The sequence below is a fragment of the Lethenteron reissneri genome, chromosome 70 (assembly GCF_015708825.2).
Source record: "Lethenteron reissneri isolate LAM-NWPU_2019-01 chromosome 70, ASM1570882v1, whole genome shotgun sequence".
In the NCBI taxonomy this organism is placed as follows: Eukaryota; Metazoa; Chordata; class Hyperoartia; order Petromyzontiformes; family Petromyzontidae; genus Lethenteron; species Lethenteron reissneri.
Window position 1 is genome coordinate 1,868,338 of NC_083848.1, and position 25,237 is coordinate 1,893,574.

At 53.5% G+C, this 25,237-nt stretch overlaps 2 protein-coding genes across 2 annotated transcripts; both read right to left on the reverse strand.

Moving 5' to 3' along the window:
* Positions 1–2,385: 2,385 nt before the first annotated feature.
* Positions 2,386–3,378, reverse strand: LOC133360992 (olfactory receptor 52P1-like). The gene has a single exon (XM_061579875.1). The coding sequence runs from the start codon at positions 3,376–3,378 to the stop codon at positions 2,386–2,388; it is 993 nt and encodes a 330-aa protein (XP_061435859.1).
* A 20,489-nt stretch (positions 3,379–23,867) lies between these two features.
* Positions 23,868–24,866, reverse strand: LOC133360993 (olfactory receptor 52E4-like). Its single transcript, XM_061579876.1, has one exon. The coding sequence runs from the start codon at positions 24,864–24,866 to the stop codon at positions 23,868–23,870; it is 999 nt and encodes a 332-aa protein (XP_061435860.1).
* Positions 24,867–25,237: the final 371 nt, after the last annotated feature.

Consider the following 25,237-nt stretch of genomic DNA (forward strand, 5'->3'; position numbering starts at 1 on the left):
CCACTCAGTCACGGACTCACCCACTCACCCACCAACTCGCAGATTCACCCACTCACCCACTAACCCACCCACCGGCTCACCCACTCACCCACCCACCAACTCACAGATTCACCCACTTACCCACCCACCTACTCACCCACCCACTCAGTCACCGTCGCACCCACCCACTTGCCCACCCACCTACTCACCCACCCATTCAGTCACGGACTCACCCACTCACCCACTCAGTCACAGACTCACCCACTCACCCACTAACTCGCAGATTCACCCACTCACCCACTAACCCACCCACCGGCTCACCAACTCACCCACCCACCAACTCACAGATTCACCCACTTACCCACCCACCTACTCACCCACCCACTCAGTCACCGTCGCAACCACCCACTTACCCACCCACCTAATCACCCACCCATTCTGTCACGGACTCACCCACTCACCCACTCTCCCACCCACCCACTCAGTCACGGACTCACCCACTCACGCACCAACTCGCAGATTCACCCACTCACCCACTCACCCACCCACCGGCTCACCCACTCACCCACCCACCAACTCAGATTCACCCACTTACCCGCCCACCTACTCACCTACCCACTCAGTCACCGTCGCACCCACCCACTTACCCACTCACCTACTCACCTACCCATTCAGTCACGGACTCACCCACTCACCCACCCAGCGACTCACCCACCCACCCACTCAGTCACAGACTCACCCACTCACCCACCCACCAATTCACAGATTCACCCACTCACCCACCTACCCACCCACCCACTCGGTCACGAACTCACCCACCCACTCTCCCTCTCGCCCACCAACCCCCTGTTAGTGGCACATTTGTGCCAAAACAGGCGCGATGGAGTCAACATTGGGGAGGACAAAATCTTCCATGGTGTCTGGGGGTCCCAACCCAGAAAAATATTTAAATTTGAAAACTCATATCCTGCCTAAAATATTTAAAAAATTCATTAACACATTTTTACAATAATATTTAATAGTGTATTGTATAACATTGCTCTGTTCTTTCTTTTATACCATTTCTGATTGCATTGTATGTAATGGCAGAGATTAGGGATTGATAAAGTACAACCATAACCACAATCATATAAACATAAATCTATGCATAGCTATTGTGGCCAAGGTTTAGCAAAGTGTTGTTTTTATTTACATAGCATAGCAAACAATTTTTTATAGCAATATATTGGGGGGGGGGACATTTTGAGCATATTTTAATATTGGGGGGGATCTCTTGACTAGACATCCATTCGATTATAATTGACGTGTTTTGTTTAAACATAGCGCCGTTCACGCAATTGCATCCCGGACGACGCTGCTCCCTTACACTGACGATACCCAAAACGCCCACCCCACTTACTTAGCAGATAACAAAAACGGAAAAGATGAATATGTGAATAACGAGAGAGAGAGAAAATTGCACGTAACAAGAACGATCATCACAGATAAAATACATTCAAAAATAGGCCATCAAACAGAGTCCCATAGAATCATCACAGAGCAATAGACTCATCACACAGATACACTTAGTCTCATTGCATAGACTGACCACACAGAGACTCATAGACTCAACAAACAGAGACCCATAGACTAATCACAGAGAAATAGACTCATCACACAGATACACAGAGTACCATCACACAGAGATGCAGACTGACCACAGGGAGACTCATAGACTCAACAAACAGAGACCCATAGACTCATCACAGAGCAATAGACTCATCACACAGAGATGCAGACTGACCATACGGAGACCCATAGGCCATCAAACAGAGTCCCACAGACTCATCACAGAGCAATAAACTCATCACACAGATACACTTAGTCTCATTGCATAGACTGACCACACGGAGACTCATAGACTCAACAAACAGAGACCCATAGACTAATCACAGAGAAATAGACTCATCACACAGATACACAGAGTACCATCACACAGAGATGCAGACTGACCAAACGGAGACCCATAGGCCATCAAACAGACTCCCATAGAATCATCACAGAGCAATATACTCATCACACAGAGATGCAGACTGACCACAAGGAGACTTATAGACTCAACAAACAGAGACCCATAGACTCATTACAGAGCAATAGACTCATCACACAGAGATGCAGACTGACCACAAGGAGACTCATAGACTCAACAAACAGAGACCCATAGACTCATTACAGAGCAATAGACTCATCACACAGATACCCATAGACTCACGACACAAAGACCCATAGACTCACACAATGGGACCACCTCCCCGCCCCCCCCCCCCCCCCCAGTGGCAGCTTTCTCAACGTGGCTCAAGATGTACCCATCATCAGCAGCAGGAAAACAAACAAACAAACAAAAAACGACAACCTCGGAACGTCGATTCACTCCTTGCCCACGACCATCACTCGGTCGACCGGGCGCACCATCTCAACCCTCCGGCGAAAGATCCTTGCCAGGCTCGCCCTGATCTCGGCCGTGCGCAAGCCGTAGATCACCGGGTTGATGGCGGGCGGCACGATCTGGTAGAGCGACAGCAGCGGCGATCGCAGCTCGCGCGGCATCTCGGCGAACAGCCGCAGGCCGCTCGCCAAATTGAAGAGCAGCGACGCGAAGAAGACGACCAGCACGGCGAGGTGGGTGACGCACGTGCGCAGCGCCTTGGCTCGCCCGCCTCGCAGCGCCGGCCTCCGGCACTCGAGCAGGATGAGGACGTAGGCGAGCGCCACGGCGCACAGCGGCGCGAACACGGTGAACACGGCGGTGACGAGGCCGTACAGCGAGTTGGCAGAGGTGTCGCCGTACGACAGGTTGCTCAGCACCAGGAAGTTGCAGCTCGGGTAGAGGAGCACTAGGGGGTCACGGTAGGGCAGCCGCAGGATCAGCGCCAGGTTGCCGGCGACCAGCAGCGCCGACACGGCCGCCAGGGCCGCCGCCACGCCGAGCGCCCGAGCGTTGGTGACGAGGCGGCGGTAGGCGAGAGGCCGGCAGACGGCCAGGCAGCGGTCGATGGCCATTGCGGCGAGCAGGTAGCCCTGGACGCGCAGGGACACGTGGATGAAGCACATCTGGGCGAGGCACTCGCCCATGGCGATGGAGCCGCCCCAGGCGAGGTCGCGCATGATGCGCGGTAGCACGGCGGTGCTCTCGGCGACGTCGGCGACTGCGAGGCAGCCCATGAGGACGTACATGGGCTTGTGGAGGCGGGCGTCGCGGTGGATGGCATAGGCCAGCAGCGGGTTGCCCGTCACCGTCACGGCGTAGATGGCGAGCACGGCGGCGAAGGCGGCGGCGCGGAGGGCCGGCGGCTCGCGGAAGAGCGTCGCGATGAGGATGGCGCCCGGAGGAGCGAGCGACGAGTTTCGGGAGGGATCCATTGCCGGCCGCTTAGTGGGGCCTGGGGTTTGCGAGGAGGTGACGGGAGGGAGGGAGGTCCCTTGGATGAGGGGGGTGTATGGAAAACGAAACATTAATGCGCAGGATAGGTTTCCCGATAGGGGAGCTTTCATGAAGACAGCACGGATGGTGGTCAAGGACCCAACCGGCAGGAGATCTACCGGTTGAAGGCAATAATCACCAGGGTGAAGAAACTACCGCCCCCCCCCCCCACCAGGGGAGAAGGGTGTGGATGAGCAGGGGGGGCCCTGCCAGGCAAAAGGGCGTCAGAGCCCGGACTGACAGAGCGCATCGGACACTGGCTGTGGGGCGGTGGCGATGTTGTGCGGATGGTGTGTGGTGATTGTGGTGCCGACGCTGCCGACGTTGGGCCGGTGTTGTTTTTTTTTTTGCCATAAAGGCTCGTGCATCGGAAAACTCCAGCGCAATTGCCGCTGGTGAATCTATATATATAAAATCGTGCATGTCTGTCTGTCTGTGTATGTGTGTGTGGATTTCGGACCATACGCACTTTCATTGGACGGCGGTTGCCCCTGGCAACAGCTAACGACGCCTTCGCCGCTTTCATTGGACGGCAGTTGCCCCTGGCAACGAGTAGCAACTTTTCTCCGCGGGGTGGACGCCATTTTTAATAGCGCGGGGGGGGGGGGGGGGGGGACCGGCACCCGTACCCAGCCTTCGCCGGGTGGGAAAATCAGGCAAGGCGGGAGGCTCTGCACGGTGCTAGGCCTCGACACCCAACACGCCACTCTGAGGTAAATTCATACAAATTTCACGTCCTCTACAGAGTGGCGAGGGAGGCAGAGTGGCGAGGGAGGGACTCAGCCTCAAAACGAGTAACTGGTGTGGCGTATTAACATCGCCACTGGGGAGACAAAGGCGGCCGGGCGTGGTGGATACAAGTCCCGGGCAAAGCCGGGTCATGACTATGTGTGTATGTGTTTATGTGTATGTCTGTGTGTCTGTATGTATGTGTATATGTATGTTTCTGTATGTTTTGTGTGTATGTATGTGTGTGTATGTACGTGCGTTTTTTTGTATGTGTTTATGTGTATGTCTGCGTGTCTGTATGTATGTGTGTATGCACGTGTGTGGATGTGTTTGTGTGTATGTATGTGTGTGTCTATGTATGTGTGTGTATGTGTTTCTGTGTATGTATGTGTGTGTATGTATGTGTCTTATGTGTCTGTCTGTGTGTATGCATGTATGTGTGTGTATTGTGTATGTGTTTGTGTGTTTGTATGTGTGTGTTTGTGTGTATGTGTATGTCTGTGTGTATGTATGTGTGTATGTGTGTGTATGTGTGTATGTATGTGTGTGTTTGTGTGTTTACGCTCGCATTACACAAATGTGTTGCAGGTCTAAGGCGTTCCTCGCGCAGCATTGCCGCTTTATTTTTTCAGTCGTTTACTGCCCTACGCACCCTGACAGTCGTGTGTGTCTGCAGCAAGCGCGTGTATGTGTACCTATGGATGCGAGCGCGTGTGTTGTGTAGGGGGAACGGTAGTGTAGTGCTTAGCGTGCTGTCTGTGTCTGTGTGTGTGTGTGTCTGTGTGTGTGTGTGTCTGTGTGTGTCTGCGTGTGTCTATGTGTGTGTGTCTGTGCGTGTGTGGTGTGTGAGGAGCGGTGGGTGTAGTGGTTAACGCTACGCTGCGCTACCAACCCGGCGAACCCAGTTCGATTCCCGCTCACGGCCACCACCGCTGACGATTATTTGAACCTCCCCTAGGTCGACTCAGCCTCAAACGAGTAACTGGTGTGGCCTATTAACATCGCCACTGGGGAGACAAAGGCGGCTGGGCGTCAGTGGTGAGGGAGGGAGAGTGGTGAGGGAGGGAGAGTGGTGAGGGAGGGAGAGTGGTGAGGGACGGACTCAGCCTCAAAACGAGTAACTGGTGTGGCGTATTAACATCGCCACTGGGGAGACAAAGGCGGCCGGCCGTGGTGGATACAAGTCCCGGGCGAAGCCGGGTAGTACAGCTAGTAGAATTTATAAAAGTCAACAAAAATAAAGAGAGGGAGGAGAGGGAGGGAATTCTTTCGCACAACGCATATCCAACCGTGCTGTGTGTGTGTGTGTTGAACTTCTCTCGCACCGTACATATCCAACCGTACTATGTGTGTGTGTTGAACTTCTTTCACACCGTACGTAGCCAACCGTGCTGTGTGTGTGTTGAACTTCTTTCACACCTGTACGTATCCAACCGTTCTGGCGAAGGACGCTAGGGCAGCGGCGAGCCATGCGGCTAAAGGCCTTCGACACCCCGGTGAGTCGACAACGCCGGTCGCCGGGATTGGTGGTGCCACGTTGGGGCGTCCTCAACATCGCTCGCACCCTGCATCGCAGTCCTAGTGCCGTCCGCTTTGACTTGGCAAGTGACCTCGTAGACCGCTCGCTGCGTCGAGTGGGCCGCAAAGATCCCTGCTGCTGATCTAGGGGGTATCTCGACGGCAAGCTACTCTGGTGCTTGGTGTCTGTCTGGTGATTTCCTGCTACTGAGGACTCCGAGCTCACTCACGCACTCACCCACTCACTCACCCACTTACCCACTCACCCACTTACCCACTTACGGAACTACCCACCGACTTACCCACGCACTCACTCACCCACCCACTCACCCACTCACTTACCCACCGACTCACCCCTCACTCACTCATTCACTCACTCATTCACGCACTCATTCACGCACTCACGCACTCACTGACCCACTCACTCACCAACTCACCCACTTACCCACTCACTGAACTACCCACCGACTTACCCACGCACTCACCCACTCACTCACCCACCCACTCACTCACGCATTCACCGACCCACTCACTCACGCATTCACCCACCGACTCACTCACACTCACCCACTCACCCACCCACTCACCCCCTCATTCACTCACTTACCCACTCACTTACCCACCGACTGACCCACGCACTCACTCACCAAAGCACCCACTCACCCACCACTCACCCACCAACTCACGCACCCACTCACTCACCCACTCACCCACTCACTGAACTACCCACCGACTTACCAATGCACTCACTCACCCACCCACTCACCAACCCACTCGCCCCCTCACTCACTCACTTACTCACTCACTTACCCACCGACTGACCCACGCACTCACCCACTCACTCACCCACTTACCCACTCACTGAACTACCCACCGACTTACCCACGCACTCACCCACTCGCTCACTCATTCACCCACTCACGCACCCACTCAACCTCTCACTCACCCATCGACTGACCCACGCACTCACTCACTCACCAACTCACCCACTCACCAACCCACTCACCCACCAACTCACCCACCCACTCACCCACCAACTCACCCACCCACTCACCCATCGAAGCACCCACCCACTCACCCACTCACTCATTCACTCACTCAGTCAAGCACTCACTCACCAAATCACCCACACACCAACCCACCCACTCACCCACTCACTCATCCACTCGCTCACTCATTCACCCATTCACCCACTCACGCACCCACTCACTTACTCGCTCACCCGCATACTCGCCCACCCACTCAGCCACCCACTCACTCGCTCACCCACCCACTCATCCACTTATTCACCCACTCACCTACTCGCTCACCCACTCACCCATTCAATCACTCATCCACTCACTCATTCACCCACTCACTCACCCACTCACCTACTCACTCGCCCATCTACCCACTGACCCACCCCCGCACGCACCCACCTACTCACCCACTCACTCACCCACCGAGGTGACTGAGTAGGTGAGCTTCAGAGGGAGTGGGTGAGTGAGTCGGTGATTGGTCCAGTGAGCGGGTGAGCGAGTGGGTGAGTAAGTGAGTGGGTGAGTGAGTGGGTGATTGAGGGAATGAGTGAGTGGGTGAGTGAGTCGGTGAGTGGTCCAGTGAGCGGGTGAGCGAGTGAGAGGGTGAGTGAGTCGGTGTGAGTGAGTGAGTGAGCGGGTGATTGAAGGAGTGAGTGAGAAGGTGAGTGAGTTTCAGAGGAAGTCGGTGAGTAAGTGGGTGATTTTGTCAGTGAGTAGATGAGTGGGCGAGAAAGCTGGTGAGCGAGTGGGTGAGTGAGTGTGTGATTGAGTAAGTGGGTGAGTAAGTGGGTGAGTGAGTGGGTGACTGAGTGGGTGATTGAGTGAGTGGGTGAGTGAGTGGGTGAGTTGGTGCGTTGTTCCATTCACTCACCCACCCACTCACAAATTCACCCACCCACTCACACACTTATTCTCTTAAACACCCGATCACCCTGGTGAGTATTTGGATTTGAATCGTGGCAAGGCCGCTACGTGTGAGTGAGTGAGCTCGGAGTCCTCAGTAGCCACACAAACAACAGCCAACAACAACCAACCAACAACCAACCAACAACCAACCAACAACAACCAACAACAACCAACAACATCAACCAACAACAACCAACAACAACCAACAACCACCAACAACAACCAACAACAACCAACAACCACCAACAACATCAACCAACAACAACCAACCAACATCAACCAACAACAACCACCAATCAACTACCATCCAACAACAATCACCAACAACAACCAAACAACTACCAACAACTAACCAACAACAACCAACCAACATCAATAAACAACAACCACCAATCAACTACCAACCAACAACAATCACCAACAACAACCAACAACCAACCAAAAACAATCAACAACATCAACCAACAACAACTTCACCCAACGGCGGTGAGATCCGCATCCGATTCCTTACCAAGAGATGGGCACCGGTCAGTTCGGAGGTGGTTAGTGGGGCGAAGGGGGTTAACAGACGACGGAGAGAAGTGACTTCTTCTTGGGAGACCAACGGGAAATTGTCGGAGCGCTTCGAGTCGGCGTGTTCCACGCGCAGACACCACGCGTCCAGAGAGGGAGGTGGACAGACAGACAGACAGGCAGACAGACAGACAGGCAGACAGACAGGCAGACAGGCAGACAGACAGACAGACAGGCAGGCAGACAGACAGACAGATAGATAGACAGACAGACAGACAGACAGACAGGCAGGCAGGCAGGCAGACAGGCAGGCAGACAGACAGACCGGCAGGCAGACAGACAGACAGACAGGCAGACAGGCAGGCAGACAGACAGACAGACAGACAGACAGGCAGGCAGGCAGACAGGCAGACAGACAGGCAGACAGACAGATAGGCAGACAGACAGACAGGCTGGCAGACAGACAGATAGGCAGACAGACAGACAGACAGACAGGCAGGCAGGCAGACAGTCAGACAGACAAACAGACAGATAGGCAGACAGACAGACAGGCTGGCAGACAGACAGATAGGGAGACAGACATACAGATAGAGAGACAGACAGGCAGGCAGAAAGACAGACATACAGGAAGACAGACAGAGAGACAGGCAGGCAAAAAGACAGACAGGCAGACAGACAGACAGGCAGGCAGGCAGAGAGACAGGCAGGCAGAAAGACAGGCAGACAGACAGACAGATAGGCAGACAGACAGGCAAACAGACAGACAGACAGACAGACAGGCAGTCAGGCAGTCAGACAGACAGACAGACAGGCAGACAGTCAGACAGACAGACAGGCAGGCAGACAGAGATGTGCGCTCCCCGCGTCTCTCTCCTGTCTCTCCTCCGCTCTCTATTTATTCTCGTCGTGTTTTGGTAGCGGACTCCTCTTGATGTTCCCGTGGGAGAGAGAGGGAGAGGTGGGGTGGGTCGGGGAGGAGGTGGTGGAGGGGGTGGTGGAGGGGGTTGGAGGTGGTGGAGGGGGTAGTGGAGGGGGTTGGAGGGGTGGAGGAGAAGGTAGAGGGAGTGAGGGTCGTGCAGGTGGTGGAGGTAGTGGAAGTAGTGGAGGTGATGGAGGGTGAAGGTGGTGGAGGAGGTGGAGCTGGTGGTGGAGGTATTGGAGGTAGTGGAGGTGATGGAGGTGGTGGAGGTGGTTGAGGTATTGGAGCTGGTGGTGGTGGAGGCGGTGGTGGAGGTGGTGAAGTTGGTTGAGGTGGAAGAGGTGGTGGAGGTAGTGAAGGCGATGAAGGTGGTGGTGGTGGAGGTGGTGGAGGTGGTGGAGGCGATGGAGGTGGTGGAGGTGACGGGAGGGCGCAGTAGGAGGAGCTGGAGCGGGTGGAGGGAGCTTTGATTCACCGCATCCAAGAAGTCTCAGAGCATCACAACCCACGGGAACATCTTAAAATACTCGACCTGCTCCGTTGCGCCGCGATCGCCTCATTATGGGATGGGCTTGACGCGTCGTCGCTTCTCCTTGGTGACACAGCGCGGGGTCTGGAGAGGGTCCAACGCCCGTGCCTCTCCCCCGTGATGACCACCCACTAACCTACTCGCTCACCCACTCACCAATTTACTCACTCATTTTCTCACTCATTCAGCCACTCACTCACGCACCCACCTATTCACCCACTCACTCACCTACTCACTCACCTACTCACTCGCCCACTCACTCACCTACTCACTCACCCACCTACTCACCCACTCACTCACCCACCGAATTACCCACTCACTCACTCAGTCACCCACTCACCCACTCACTCGCCCACCTACCCACCCACTCACGCACCCACCTACTCATCCACTCACTCACCCACCGACTCACCCACCCATTTACCCACTCACTCAGTCACCCACTCACCTACTCACTCGCCCATCTACTCACCCACCCACTCACCTACTCACTCGCCCACCTACTCACCCACTCACTCAGTCACCCACTCACCTACTCACTCGCCCACTCACCAATTTACTCACTCATCCACTCACTCATTCACCCACTCACTCACGCACCCACCCACCCACCTTTTCACACACTCACACACTCACTCATTCACCCACCTACTCATACACTCACTCACCTACCGAATCACCCACCCACTCACCCACTCACTCAGTCACCCACTCACCTACTCACTCGCCCAACTACCCACCCACTCACGCACCCACCTACTCACCCACTCACTCACCCACCGACTCACCCACCTACTCACCCACTCACTCACCCACCGACTCACCCACTCACTCATTCATCCACTCACCCACCCACTCACTCAACCACCGATTCACCCACCGACTCACCCACACACAGCGTTGGCCGTTTGTGCCCCCCCCCCCCCCACACACAAAACCCATTTTTTTTCAACATACATCTTCTTCTTATATATAAAAGTCTCCGCGCGCTCGCGCTTGCGGGGGATTTGGCTCTCGGACGGTGGGGTTTAAGACCGAAATAATTTTCCAGGTGGCACGCCCTAAGCCCCGTGGTGGGTTTAGGCTATTCCGTTTTCCCGTCCGTAAACTTTAAAGTAGTTTAATTAACACATTTGTGCCGTTTCTATTATTCATTATTTACTTATTGCGTGACATCGACCGTACCAAGTGACGCCAATTGCGTGGGGAGGGGGCGGACCCTGCCAAGTCATGCGCGTTCGCTCCAGCTCACGGGAGACATTTTATTTTACGCGTTTAACATGGAATAGATATACACATCACGCTGCCGATTTATCTTCACAGTGTGATGTCCTCTTCCCCCCCCACCCCAATGCGTGCAGTTACTCATATAAAGTCCTTAGATATTAATTTTATATTATTAAAGCGGTTACATAGTATTATTATGGCGAGGGCGGGGGGATGGTGGGGGGGGGGGTGGCGGCCCAGCTCGCAGCCTGGCAACGTCTCACCTCCTCCGGCTTGCCAATCTAGGCGAGGCCGCGGGCTCTGCACGGGACGAGGCGTCACCACGCCAATGTAAAGTACAATGTTATTCAATCTTTCGCTAAAAACTCAGGTTTATTGTTTACTATTATTAAACAAATGCGTTTACAAACATTACAATGATAATGTTTGTGTGCACATAACAACTCTGCTTCATTCTTTACTATTATTAAACTAATAAGTTGCCTAATACTCTATTACTATTATAATGTTCGTGTGCAGAAACTAGATGCGTGTGCCTAAAGTCGATGTCTGTGTGTGTGAGTCCATGTGTTTCTGTGCGTGTAAGTCGATGGGTTTCTATGTGTGTGGGTCCATGTGTGTATCTGTCTTTTTCAAATGGACAACGCCCCGTGTGTGTGTACGTACAAGTGTTTGTGTGTGTCAGTCCATTTGTGTGCGTATCTGTCGCTGTGTGTGTGTTAGTCCACATGTGTGTGTTAGTTCATACGTCTGTGTTTCACTCGATGTGTGTACGTCAATGCGTGTGTGTGAGTCGATGTGTGTGCATGGCTCCATCTGAGTGTGTAAGTCAATGTGCGTTTGTGTGTCTATGTGTGTCGATGTGTGTTTGTTAATCCATGTGTGTGTATCTAAAGTAGATGTCTATGTGTCACAGTCCATATGTCTATGTGTGTGTAGGGCAATGTGTGTCAGTCTATGTATGTGTGTGTAAGTCCATGTGTTTGTGTGTGTGAGTCGATGTCTGTGTGGGTCAGTCCATGGCTGTCTGTGATAGTCGCTTTGTGTGCATGGCTCAATGTTAGTCAGTGTAAGTCCATTTCTTTGCGTGTCTGTAGCTCCATGTGTGCATGTGAGTGAGTGAATGTATGTGCTTTATTAACCTGCTCAAGGCCTATGATACCATCAGTAGGCCTGGCCTCTGGGTTGTTCTTCATGCTTTCGGAGTCCCTCAAACTTTGCTCATGATCATTAAGGACCTTCATGATGGTGAGCGGCCCCGCGTAAAACTACATGGCCGTCAGTCAGAGCCATTCCCTCTACACCTTAGGGTGTAACAGGGATGTCCTTTGGCTCCACATTATTTAACATCTTTTGACCACGTAGTTCGTGAAGCCTTCAATGGCTGTTCCCGAGGAATTACCATATGGTACAGATACAATGGGAGGCTGATCGATGCCCGGGTGCGGTCAAGGGATGCCTCCCTATTGCTCAACCATGTTATGTATGCCGATGCTCTGGTGATTGCTGCTCACTGCGGTTGAACCTGGAGCTTGCCACTAAGAGATGGAGCCTTACTATCAGCCCCACCAAAACTAAGCACCTGCCTGGGTATTTTGTACTATCGAACAATCCACCCCCACAACTCACAATTGGTGATGCGGTAGTTATGGAGTGATTGCCGAGATTCCCATACCTGGCCAATGTGCTCATGACCGGCTCCGGTTTAACAGCAGAGGTCTCACTCCAAATCAGTCGAGCGCCATTATCTTTTCATCGGCTGTGTTACGCTGTGTGGAAGCTACCTGGTCTTTCGCTCCATGAAGCTCCAGGTCTTCTCGGGCACGGTAATTCCCTCCCTTCTCTACGCTTGCGAAACGTGCACCCCCCTAATGGAACATCTTCACCGGTTAGAAACATTTAGGTTGGCCTGCTAACGATCCTTTCCTAGATTTAACCATATATATGTGTGTGTGCGTCTAAGTTGATGTGTTTCTATGTGTGTGGGTCAATGTCTGTGTGTAAGTCCATGTGTGTATCTTCCTTTTTTGCCCGAGCAACGCCGGGTACTTACCGCTAGTGTTTAACTAAACTAAAGTATTCTTTTGGGTCTTTCGGTAAAGTCACGTAGATAGGTTCAAAGAAAAGAAGAAAACAATTACAAAAAGCGACGACGTTTCGTTCGCAAAGCAAGCGGGCAAAGGGGATGATGACGAACGCTTTTGCTGCGATCGAAACATCGTAGTTTTTTGTTATTTTTTGTTATTTTATCATCATTGTTATTTCTTTGTTATTTTATCGTCGTCATCATCGTCATCATCGTCGTCATCATCGTCATCATCATCGTCATCATCGTCGTCATCATCAGCGTCGTCATCATCGTCGTCGTCGTCATCATCGTCGTCGTCGTCACGGGGAAATGACTAGCAATTCTAGATTTGAAGCTTTCGTGACTGCAAGGATTCATATTCTTAGGTTTTTTTCGGTAAAGTCACGTAGGTAAAAAAGAATTAAAATTAATAAAAGTAAAATAAAATAAAAATCACGACGTTTCGGAGGCAACACAAGTCTCCGTCATCAGGTGGGACCGTCACAGCCAGATTTGCTGCATCAAGTGAGGCAATGATTCAAGATGTAATCCCTTAAAAGCAAGTTGAGGGGGGAGGAGAGGGGGGTGGAGCTCATCAGAATGTGATAGCCAATGAATGGAACGCATCGGGAGGGAGGGGGGCGGAGCTCAAAGACGGCACGAAGTGCCACGCAGAACGCATCGGGAGGGGGAAGGGGGCGGGGCCAAAAGGATGGACGACGTGGCACACGAGAGTCGGCGGCGTGGACGTGGTTGTGCGCAAGCAACTACTGCTGCACACGCCAACGCATTGGACAGAGAGGGGGAGGGGAGGCCAAAAGAGAGTGTGGTGTACAAGTGTACGTGGACATGTGTGTGTACAAGCACCTGTTGATACACATGATAGAAACGAACGAAAATGCCCATGTTTATACCAGTGCTGGCTGAACAATGAAGAGAGTACTGTTAAACACTGGGGATGTTAACACTCGGTAAAGTAAAGTAAAATAGTGCCTGTCAGATAAGATGGTCCAAAAATGTGTAATTAAGTCTTTTTTGCGTGGTTGATAACATCTTTCCAATGATTACTAAGTTTGTACCCATCATCACGGTGGAAATTATGTCTGTGTTTGTATATTTGTGTTGAGTAGTTCCGACGGACGTACTCGGAGATGGAGGTGAGTTAGGGGCTTCCGCCAGGGTTTATTAACACATATCACTATCCCTGGTTCCCTCTTCACCCTGTTACCATCCCCGTTTCTCCAGTGACCCGCTTGCGTCACGGGTCTCCCTTAAATACCCTAGGAGGGGTGACGTCACGTGCACTGCCCAGCGCGTGCGACCCCACGTCCCGTGATGTCACCGCACCGGACAGCGCACACAACGCCACCACTCTCCTCTACTCCTCTACATCACCCCCCCCCCCCGTGAAAAAAAAACAGCCGACCCGGCCGCAATCACCCCGCAAGCGGGGCCCCACACCGGACCGAAGACCGAATAATCACGAGTTCGTGTGCCTGAAGGCAAAACCGGCTGCTAGAAAACTCAACCTTAGGGCAGCACGGCCCCTCAAGCAGAACAGCAACAACAACCACAACAACAAAAAAACAAAACAAATAGAGCCCGAAGGCCTCATCCGCCGGATAGCGCCGAACGGGCGCCAGGGGCTGGGCCCGCTGAACGGCCATCAGGGCCGTCACCGGAGCCGCATCCCCCTCGAGCGGGTATGCGCTGCTGGCCCGCTCCCCCGTGCGGTGTCCGCCACCCGTGCAGGTGGCCCGTCAGCAGGCAACAGGCCCACCGCCGTGGCCTCCGGTGACCGGGGGGTCTCTGTCGGCCTCACTCGGGAGGGGCCTGGGGGCACACACACAGGTCGGACGTCACCTCCGTCAACGAGACCCGGCCGGTCAGGCACGCCGGATACATCATCAGCCGGCCGCTCCGGAATTGGGGGTGGATCCCCCAGGGTAGATGGAACATAACGTTTGAGCCAGGACGGGTGCACTATCCACTGCCGGCGACCGAACCGAATCCGGACGCATTGCGACCGGCGGACCTCCACGACTTCCATGGGGCCCTGCCAAGGGCGATGCAATTTGGCCGATGTGCCAACGGGGACCTGGGGACAATGCAGCCACGCTTTTTGACCCGCTACCCACGGGAGGCCAGCTGCCTGGTGTTTGGTCAGCCGCTCATTAGCCGCCTGCCGGCTTGCGGAATTCTCGGCAGCGGCCTGTCGCGCCTCGCGCAGCCGGTCAAGTGCGACCTTCAAAGGGGTCAGCACCGCCGACCCCTTCTTGGAGGAGCCAACGTCCATCTGGACGTGCACCGGGGGCTCCGGTTCCCTACCGTACATCAAATAAAAAGGCGAAAATCCCGTGGAGGCATGAGGGGCCAACCGATATGCCGCCAAGACCCCCGGGACGAACAGGTCCCAGTCTGACTGGGACGTGTTCACCTGGTGGCACAGCATGGACGTAAGGGTGCGGTTCAAGCGCTCTACCATCCCGTCTGACTGGGGGTGGTAGGGCGAGGTGCGGATTTTCTTGGTGCCAAGGAGGTCACACACCTCCTTGAGCAACCTAGACGAGAAATTCCGCCCCTGGTCAGTCAACAATTGTTCCGGCGTGCCCATGTCAAACACGTACCCCTGGACGAAGGCCTCGGTGATAGAAGAGGCCGACTGATCGACCAAAGGCCATGCCATGGGCCAACGTGTGAGGTACTCAACGCCCACCAAGAGGTATTTGTGGCCCCGTTGGGATGCAGGGAGTGGCCCCAAAATGTCGAGCGCCACGAGCTCATTAACGCGAGAAACCCGGATGGACTGCAGCGGGGCCCGGTCCCGGACAACTGGGGCCTTCCTCCGCGCGCAGTCGTGGCAACCCTTCAAAATCAGTGCCACGTCACCCTCAACACCAGGCCTGTAATAATCCCGCTTAAGGGTCAATAAGGTCTTGTGGTAGCCAAGGTGCATAAGCTTCTCGTGAATGGCTCGGGTTAATTTACCACGCAGGCTAGTGGGCACAACCACACAATAGCGTTCCAATTGGGCATCCCAACGCATGAGGAGTCCGTCATGCACAGCGATCGCCGGGGCAGCCGACGAAGCTGAGCTCCGGGCCTTATGTCCGACACGGCGCCGTAGCTTCAGCAGAGAGGAATTCTCCATCTGCAAGCTGGACAATACCTCCTGGGGAAGTCCAAGGCCGAAATCCGCGTGCACCGCCGCACCTGGAGGGGTGGCCGCCTCGGCCGACGCGACCAACTGGGCCGCGGCGTCCCCTGGGGCCTTGCAATGGCTAGAGCCCAGGGTGCAAGCACACCCGCCGCCTGCCGGCAATCGGGATAAACCGTCCACATTTCCATGCTGTGTCCCCTTCCTGTGGATTACATCAAAGGGGTAATCCTGGAGCACTTCGAGCCAGCGAGACAGCTGACCCGAGGGCTGATTAATCTTCAGCGAATATTGCAGGGCCGCGTGGTCGGTTCAGACCGTAAACAGCCTACCGTACAAATATGGTCTATACAACTGAACAAAATAAACTATGGCCAAAAGCTCCCTCCGGGTCACACATATTCGCTGTTCCGTCGGGGACAGAACGCGACTGCCATAGGCTACCACCCTCTCAACCCCGTCGACCACCTGGGCCAGGACAGCCCCAATTCCCGTGTCGCTGGCATCGGTATCGAGCAGGAAGGGTTTCAAAAAATCCGGGTACCCCAAGGGCGGCGCATCCGCCAAGGCCGTGCGAAGCGCCGCAAAAGCCGCCTCCTCCTCCGCGCCCCAGTGAAACCTTTGGCATTTGGCGGAAAGGGCGTGCAGTGGCTTCGCAATTGTCGCAAAATCGCGGACAAACCGGCAATAGTACGATGCGAAGCCAACAAAGCTACGCACCTCCGCGACAGATGTTGGAGTCGGCCACGTCCGGACACAAGCCGTTTTATCCGGGTCCGTGGCGACACCTGACATGCTAACAATGCGTCCCAAATACTTCACCGATGGTTGTAGCAAGTGGCATTTCTGGGGTTTGAATTTCAAGCCAGCAGCACAAACTTTGACGAACACCGCCTCAAGGCGTTGCAAGTGCTCGCCAAACGTACGGCCAAAAACAATAACGTCATCTAAGTAGATTAGACAAGACTCCCACTGCAGCCCCGCCAAGACCATCTCCATGAGACGCTGGAAGGTGGCCGGGGCCGAATGGAGACCCATAGGAAGCCGATTGAACTCGAACAACCCCTGGGGCATGCGGAACGCTGTCTTGGGTCTAGAGGCCTCATCCAATGGCAATTGCCAGAAGCCGGAGAGCAAATCTAAAGTCGAAAAGAACCGCGTGCCAGAGAGGGCGTCCAGGGAATCATCCATGCGAGGCAATGGATATGCATCAGCCACCGAGATCTTGTTCAATCTATGGAAATCGACGCAGAACCAGAGACTCCCGTCCCGTTTCTTGACTAGCACAATGGGGGCACCCCAAGGGCTAGTAGATGGGGAGATGATGTCCGCCGCCAACATTTCGTCGACAGCCGAGCGGACATGATCTTTTTCCGCTGGGCTAAAGCGGTGGGAATTAAGTCGAATAGGGGCCGTGTCGCCCGTGTCTATGTGGTGGTCCAAAAGAGTAGTGCGACCCAGATCAAACTTACTTTGGCTGAACACATCGGTGAACCGCTCGATGAGGTCGCGGAGTTGCCGACGTTCCCCGGAGGTCAACGAGGCATTCTCGTCGCACAACGTGGCGATCCATGATGCGTCGGGGTCCCCGGTGCGCATCACACCCGCCACGACCCCTCCATCCGGGGCAGCGCTCTCGGGTGGAGGAGCCGGGGTCGCGTGTGCCAGGACGGCGCCGGCCGGGACTACGACCGGCAAGGGTCCTAAATTGAGGACCTGCAAAAAAAAGGTCCTGGCCCCCCGACACGGCTGTCAAGGCGCCCACCAACCCCTTCGTCCTTGAAAAGTAGCTTGACGGGGACAGGAGGATACCCGTCTCCGTGGAGCCCATTTCGAACTGGTTTGCGCAACCTAAGGGGTATCAGGATTTGTGACGCCTGTGGTACGGTCACCGGCGCTTTATTCAAGGCCCGTACACCGGCGACCAAGGGAGACAGGACGGTAGGCGATTGTAGGAATTGCAGCCGCCTCCCTGACGGCATTTCCACACAGCCCTGGTCAACGAGAATTCGGATGGGCATCCTAGACAAAAAGTCGGTCCCCAAGAGGCATGGCACTGCCAAGGTCCTGGAGACCAAAATAGGCCCAGCCAACTCAATCTCGTCAACCCGAACCGACGCTACAACGTGGCCCAAGATGCCCAAACTGCCGCCGTTCGCGGCGACACAAGCCCCGCGAACCGGCCTTAACGGGCCCACGCTGCGGGGTAGCAGCCCAAAAATGGCCTCAGAAATAATGGTGGCCGACGCCCCCGTATCCACCAGGAGGCGAACGTGCACCCCTTGCACATATCCTGCCACCGCTGAGGAGCCGGCAGCTGCCGCCACCATCCTATGCGCAAGCACATCCCAGTGGAGGGTCTGTCTAGGCCATTGAGGGGGTGATGACGATGGTGCACCCGACCCTTCGAGGACAACCCCATGACGATGGGCCCTAGCCCCGCTGGAGGCATGAGGGGCCAACCGATACTCCGCCAAGACCCCCGGGACGAACAGGTCCCAGTCTGACTGGGACGTGTTCACCTGGTGGCACAGCATGGACGTAAGGGTGCGGTTCAAGCGCTCTACCATCCCGTCTGACTGGGGGTGGTAGGGCGAGGTGTGGATTTTCTTGGTGCCAAGGAGGTCACACACCTCCTTGAGCAACCTAAACGAGAAATTCCGCCCCTGGTCAGTCAACAATTGTTCCGGCGCGCCCTTGTCAAACACGTACCCCTGGACGAAGGCCTCAGTGATAAAAGAGGCTGAGTGATCGACCAAAGGCCATGCCATGGGCCAACGTGTGAGGTACTCAACGCCCACCAAGAGGTATTTATGGCCCCGTTGGGATGCAGGGAATGGCCTCAAAATGTCGAGCGCCACGAGCTCATTAACGCGAGAAACCCGGATGGACTGCAGCGGGGCCCGGTCCCGGACAACTGGGACCTTCCTCCGCGCGCAGTCATGGCAACCCTTCAAAATCAGTGCCACGTCACCCTCAACACCAGGCCTGTAATAGTCCCGCTTAAGGGTCAATAAGGTCTTGTGGTAGCCAAGGTGCATAAGCTTCTCGTGAATGGCTCGGGTTAATTTACCACGCAGGCTAGTGGGCACAACCACACAATAGCGTTCCAATTGGGCATCCCACTTCTGACACCAGTTGTTGAGTGGTTCCGACGGACGTACTCGGAGACAGAGGTGAGTTAGGGGCTTCCGCCAGGGTTTATTAACACATATCACTATCCCTGGTTCCCTCTTCACCCTGTTACTATCCCCGTTTCTCCAGTGACCCCGCTTGCGTCACGGGGTCTCCCTTAAATAGCCTAGGAGGGGTGACGTCACGTGCACTGCCCAGCGCGTGCGACCCCACGTCCCAGTGATGTCACCGCACCGGACAGCGCACACGACGCCACCACTCTCCTCTACTCCTCTACATTTGTATGGCTTCGTGTACAAACCTTTGATGGTAGCCAGGAGGTTTGCAGAGAACCTTGGTCTCGGAAAAGACAATTTCATGAGAGCCCACCGAATTGTAGCAATGATCGGCAACGGCCGAAGAATCAGTTCTGCCGTGTTTCAGATCTGACTTGTGCTCGCGGACACAATAAGAAACATGACGTTTCGTTTCTCCAATGTAGCAATCACCACAAATGCAACTCAATTTGTAGACTCCAGGATACTGTAAGTCAGGAACGACATCCTTCATAGATGGAATCAGATCACAGGATTTTATGCACTGTACTGAATCGGACTTGGATCTTATGTTTGTTTAGAATTTTGGAGATCTTTTTGGTCACGCCTGCTATGTATGGTAACGTGATAGTTTTGGTCGGAGTTTCATGTGGCTGTTTCTGTGTGGTGGGAGAAACAGCTTGGCGGATAGTGCGGTCAGAGTATCCGTTCATCCTGAGGGCCCGATGTACATGTCTTAATTCACCGGTCAGGTGGTGTTGGTCAGAAATGCCATGGGCTCTGTGGTATAGCGTTTTGATGACAGAATTCTTTTGAGATGGGTGGTGGTGGGAATCCGGTTTCAAGTAGGAATCTGTGTGGGTGGCTTTCCTGTAGACAGAATGTCCCAAGGATCCGTCAGGCCTCCTCTCAAACAGAATATCCAAGAATGGTAGTTTACCGTCTTTCTCCACTTCCATGGTGAATCTGATGGATGGGTGTCTAGAATTGATGTGGTCCAAGAAGTGGTTCAATGCTGGGAGGCCATGTGGCCAGATGACGAAAGTGTCATCCACATACCTCTTCCACAGGGAAGGACGCAGGGTGGATGTCTGGATGGCGTCTGATTCAAACTTTTCCATGAACATGTTGGCTATAACTGGTGACAAGGGGGAGCCCATAGGGGTACCCTCATTCTATTTGTAGAAGATGCCATTCCAGGTAAAATAGGTGTTGGTGAGGCAATGCCTAACCAGCGCAGGTACATCAGAATTCAATCTATGTTGGACGACCCATCGTGTTGACGATAAACTCTCCTACGTACAAACTAGCCCGTTTTCTATCAGATACTCTGCTCCCCTTCACAGGCAAGACCTCTTCGGCAGTACTCAACTCAACCCAATTAGTCTCTATGGTTAAGGACATGGTACTATCTCCTGATGACATCCTCGTCAGCTTTGATGTAGTATCTTTGTTTACGAAAATCCCAGTACCGGACACCCTAACAATAATTGAGGATTTAGTCCAACATTGATTGAATTCTGATGTACCTGCGCTGGTTAGGCATTGCCTCACCAACACCTATTTTACCTGGAATGGCACCTTCTACAAACAGAATGAGGGTACCCCTATGGGCTCCCCCTTGTCACCAGTTATAGCCAACATGTTCATGGAAAAGTTTGAATCAGACGCCATCCAGACATCTACCCTGCGTCCTTCCCTGTGGAAGAGGTATGTGGATGACACTTTCGTCATCTGGCCACATGGCCTCCCAGCATTGAACCACTTCTTGGACCACATCAATTCTAGACACCCATCCATCAGATTCACCATGGAAGTGGAGAAAGACGGTAAACTACCATTCTTGGATATTCTGTTTGAGAGGAGGCCTGACGGATCCTTGGGACATTCTGTCTACAGGAAAGCCACCCACACAGATTCCTACTTGAAACCGGATTCCCACCACCACCCATCTCAAAAGAATTCTCTCATCAAAACGCTATACCACAGAGCCCATGGCATTTCTGACCAACACCACCTGACCGGTGAATTAAGACATGTACATCGGGCCCTCAGGATGAACGGATACTCTGACCGCACTATCCGCCAAGCTGTTTCTCCCACCACACAGAAACAGCCACATGAAACTCCGACCAAAACTATCACGAACCATACATAACAGGCGTGACCAAAAATATCTCCAAAATTCTAAACAAACATAAGATCCAAGTCCGATTCAGTACAGTGCATAAAATCCGTGATCTGATTCCATCTGTGAAGGATGTCGTTCCTGACTTACAGTATCCTGGAGTCTACAAATTGAGTTGCATTTGTGGTGATTGCTACATTGGAGAAACGAAACGTCATGTTTCTGATCGTGTCCGCGAGCACAAGTCAGATCTGAAACACGGCAGAACTGATTCTTCGGCCGTTGCCGATCATTGCTACAACTCGGTGGGCTCTCATGAAATTGTCTTTTCCGAGACCAAGGTTCTCTGCAAACCTCCTGGCTACCATCAAAGGTTTGTACACGAAGCCATACAAATATACAAACACAGACATAATTTCAACCGTGATGATGGGTACAAACTTAGTAATCATTGGAAAGATGTTATCAACCACGTAAAAAAAACTTAATTACACATTTTTGGACCATCTTATCTGACAGGCACTAGTCTACTTTACTTTACCGAGTGTTAACATCCCCAGTGTTTAACAGTACTCTCTTCATTGTTCAGCCAGCACTGGTATAAACATGAGCATTTTCGTTCTTTTCTATCATGTGTATCAACAGGTGATTGTACACACACATGTCCACGTACACTTGCACCCCACACTCTCTTTTGGCCTCTCCTCCCCCTCTCTGTCCAATGCGTTGGCGTGTGCAGCAGTAGTTGCTTGCGCACAACCACGTCCACGCCGCCGACTCCCGTGTACCACGTCGCCCATCCTTTTGGCCCCGCGCCCCCTCCCCCTCCCGATGCGTTCTGCGTGGCACTTCGTGCCGTCTTTGAGCCCCGCCCCCTCCCTCCCGATACGTTCCATTCATTGGCTACCACATTCTGATGAGCTCCCCCCCCCTCTCCTCCCCCCTCAACTTGCTTTTAAGGGATTACATCTTGAATCATTGCCTCACTTGATGCAGCAAATCTGGCTGTGACGGTCCCACCAGATGACGGAGACTTGTGTTGCCTCCGAAACGTCGTGATTTTAATTTTATTTTACTTTAATTTTTTTTTTTTACCTACGTGACTTTACCGAAAAAACCTAAGAATACAAAAACTGATGCCAGATTTGGAATCAGCACCCCAAAATTACCTTAAAACCGTTGGAATACCTTATGCCAGAAAAAGAGTGTTGACCAGTGTTATCAGAGTACGGTTTTTTGTTTGCATTCTGACCACAAGTATTGTGGTTAGTGCAGACGTGATTCCTTGTAAAAGGTTTCAGTTTGGTGTTTTAACATCTTAACATAACCTGTTTTGTTGCCAGCACAAAGGGGAAAACCTATTCTCATATTTTGCTACTGGAAAATGAGGTCCCATGGTGAGACAGATTAATACGTAAAAAAATATACAAAACATTACGAACTAGAAAGTATAGTAAAAAGCGTAACAACTACACAATCAGTGCATCCTGATTTAAAACCAATCTGGAGATGGTTACGTTTTAAGATGTCGTTTTAAACATTCACCGATTCTGATTCACTCAGATCCTCCAGCAAGCCGTTCCAAAGGCGAGGATCAGAGACTGCTGAAGGCTGACCTCCCCATACGTTGTAGTCCCTGACCTTTGGCACGACCAGTTGCCCTGAGGGATCTACTGGGCTCATTCCTTAAAAACGTGTCACGCGTTTCGTAAGGTGCCAGTCCATTTAGTGACTTAAAAACCAATGAAATAATCTTTAAATCAATTCTAAAGCTCTACAAGCAGCCAGTGTGTCATCATCGTCATCATCATCACCACGTGGAAATTCATAGCAGCAGCTGAATACTCTCTCTAAGCCATATCCGAGGCAGCAATTTCGAAGCCAAAAGCCACCGACCGGATGTGACGTCACAATGCTCCCACATTGTGACGTCACCGAAAGATAAGATCTGCCACCATTAAGCAATTGGTAATTAAATATTTAAAAAAAGAAAATTCCTAAAAAGTGGAAAATTTTGGGAAAAAAAATTCACGAAAATAAATTGTCACGCACAACGAGTCTGTGTGCAAAATGTCAGCTCGATTGGATCACGGGAAGTGGGTTAAAAACGACCGAAAGATTTGCATGGTCGTAAGCGCGCAAGCAAGCAAGTGAACTTAATATAAAGGATTAAAAAATTAACCCGTAAAAACAAAGTTTTTCACTATAAATCCTTTATATGCGTGGCGGCTAGAGTCCTCTCGTCCTCTGGCTTGAGATGGCTGCCACCTATGGGTCAGATGATTGTGTGCCACCATTAAGCAATTGGTAATTAAATAAATAAAAATTGTCATAAAAAGTGTAACATTTAGAAAAAAAATTTCACGAAAATCAATTTTCACGCACAACGAGTCGGTATGCAAAATGTCAGCTCGATTGGATCACGGGAAGTGGGTTAAAAAACGACCGAAAGATTTGCACGGTCGTAAGCGCGCAAGCGCGCAAGCACGCAAGCAAGTGAACTTAATATAAAGGATTTTTAAAACGACAACCTCGGAACGCCGATTCACTCCTTGCCCACGACCATCACTCGGTCGACCGGGCGCACCATCTCAACCCTTCGGCGAAAGATTCTTGCCAGGCTCGCCCTGATCTCGGCCGTGCGCAGGCCGTAGATCACCGGGTTGATGGCGGGCGGCACGATCTGGTAGAGCGACAGCAGCGGCGATCGCAGCTCGCGCGGCATCTCGGCGAACAGCCGCAGGCCGCTCGCCACCGTGAAGAGCAGCGACGCGAAGAAGACGACCAGCACGGCGAGGTGGGTGACGCACGTGCGCAGCGCCTTGGCTCGCCCGCCCCGCAGTGCCGGCCTCCGGCACTCGAGCAGGATGAGGACGTATGCGAGCGCCACGGCGCACAGCGGCGCGAACACAGTGAACACGGCGGTGACGAGGCCGTACAGCGAGTTGGCAGAGGTGTCGCCATGCGACAGGTTGCTCAGCGCCAGGAAGTCGCAGCTCGGGTAGAGGAGCACTAGGGGGTCACGGTAGGGCAGCCGCAGGATCAGCGCCAGGTTGCCGGCGACCAGCAGCGCCGACACGGCCGCCAGGGCCGCCGCCACGCCGAGCGCCCGAGCGTTGGTGACGAGGCGGCGGTAGGCGAGAGGCCGGCAGACGGCCAGGCAGCGGTCGATGGCCATTGCGGCGAGCAGGTAGCCCTGGACGCGCAGGGACACGTGGATGAAGCACATCTGGGCGAGGCACTCGCCCATGGCGATGGAGCCGCCCCAGGCGAGGTCGCGCATGATGCGCGGTAGCACGGCGGTGCTCTCGGCGACGTCGGCGACTGCGAGGCAGCCCATGAGGACGTACATGGGCTTGTGGAGGCGGGCGTCGCGGTGGATGGCGTAGGCCAACAGCGGGTTGCCCGTCACCGTCACGGCGTAGATGGCGAGCACGGAGGCGAAGGCGGCGGCGCGGAGGGCAGGCGGCTCGCGGAAGAGCGTCGCGATGAAGATGGCGCCCGGCGAGACCAGCGACGAGTTTCGGGAGGGGGAGGGATCCATGGCGGCCGCTTTGGGGGGCCTGGGGTTTGCTGGGACGCGAGGAGGTCTAGGGAGGGAGGTCCCTTGGATGAGGGGGGTGTATGGAAAACGAAACATTCATGCGCAGGATAGGTTTCCCGATAGGGGAGTTTTCATGAAGACGGCACGGATGGTGGTCAAGGACCCACACAGATATGGGTTCAACCGGCAGGAGATCTACTGGTTGAAGGCAATAATGACCAAGGTGAAAAAACTACCGCCCCCCCCCCTCACCAGGGGAGGAGGGTGTGGATGAGCAAGGGGGGCCCTGCCAGGCAAAGGGGCATCAGAGCCCGGACTGACAGAGCGCATCGGACACTGGCTGTGGGGCGGTGGCAATGTTGTGCGGATGG

Excerpts from the sequence above, each read along its gene's own strand:
- LOC133360992 (XM_061579875.1), bottom strand. The coding sequence starts at position 3,378 with ATGGATCCCTCCCGAAACTCGTCGCTCGCTCCTCCGGGCGCCATCCTC.
- LOC133360993 (XM_061579876.1), bottom strand. The coding sequence starts at position 24,866 with ATGGATCCCTCCCCCTCCCGAAACTCGTCGCTGGTCTCGCCGGGCGCC.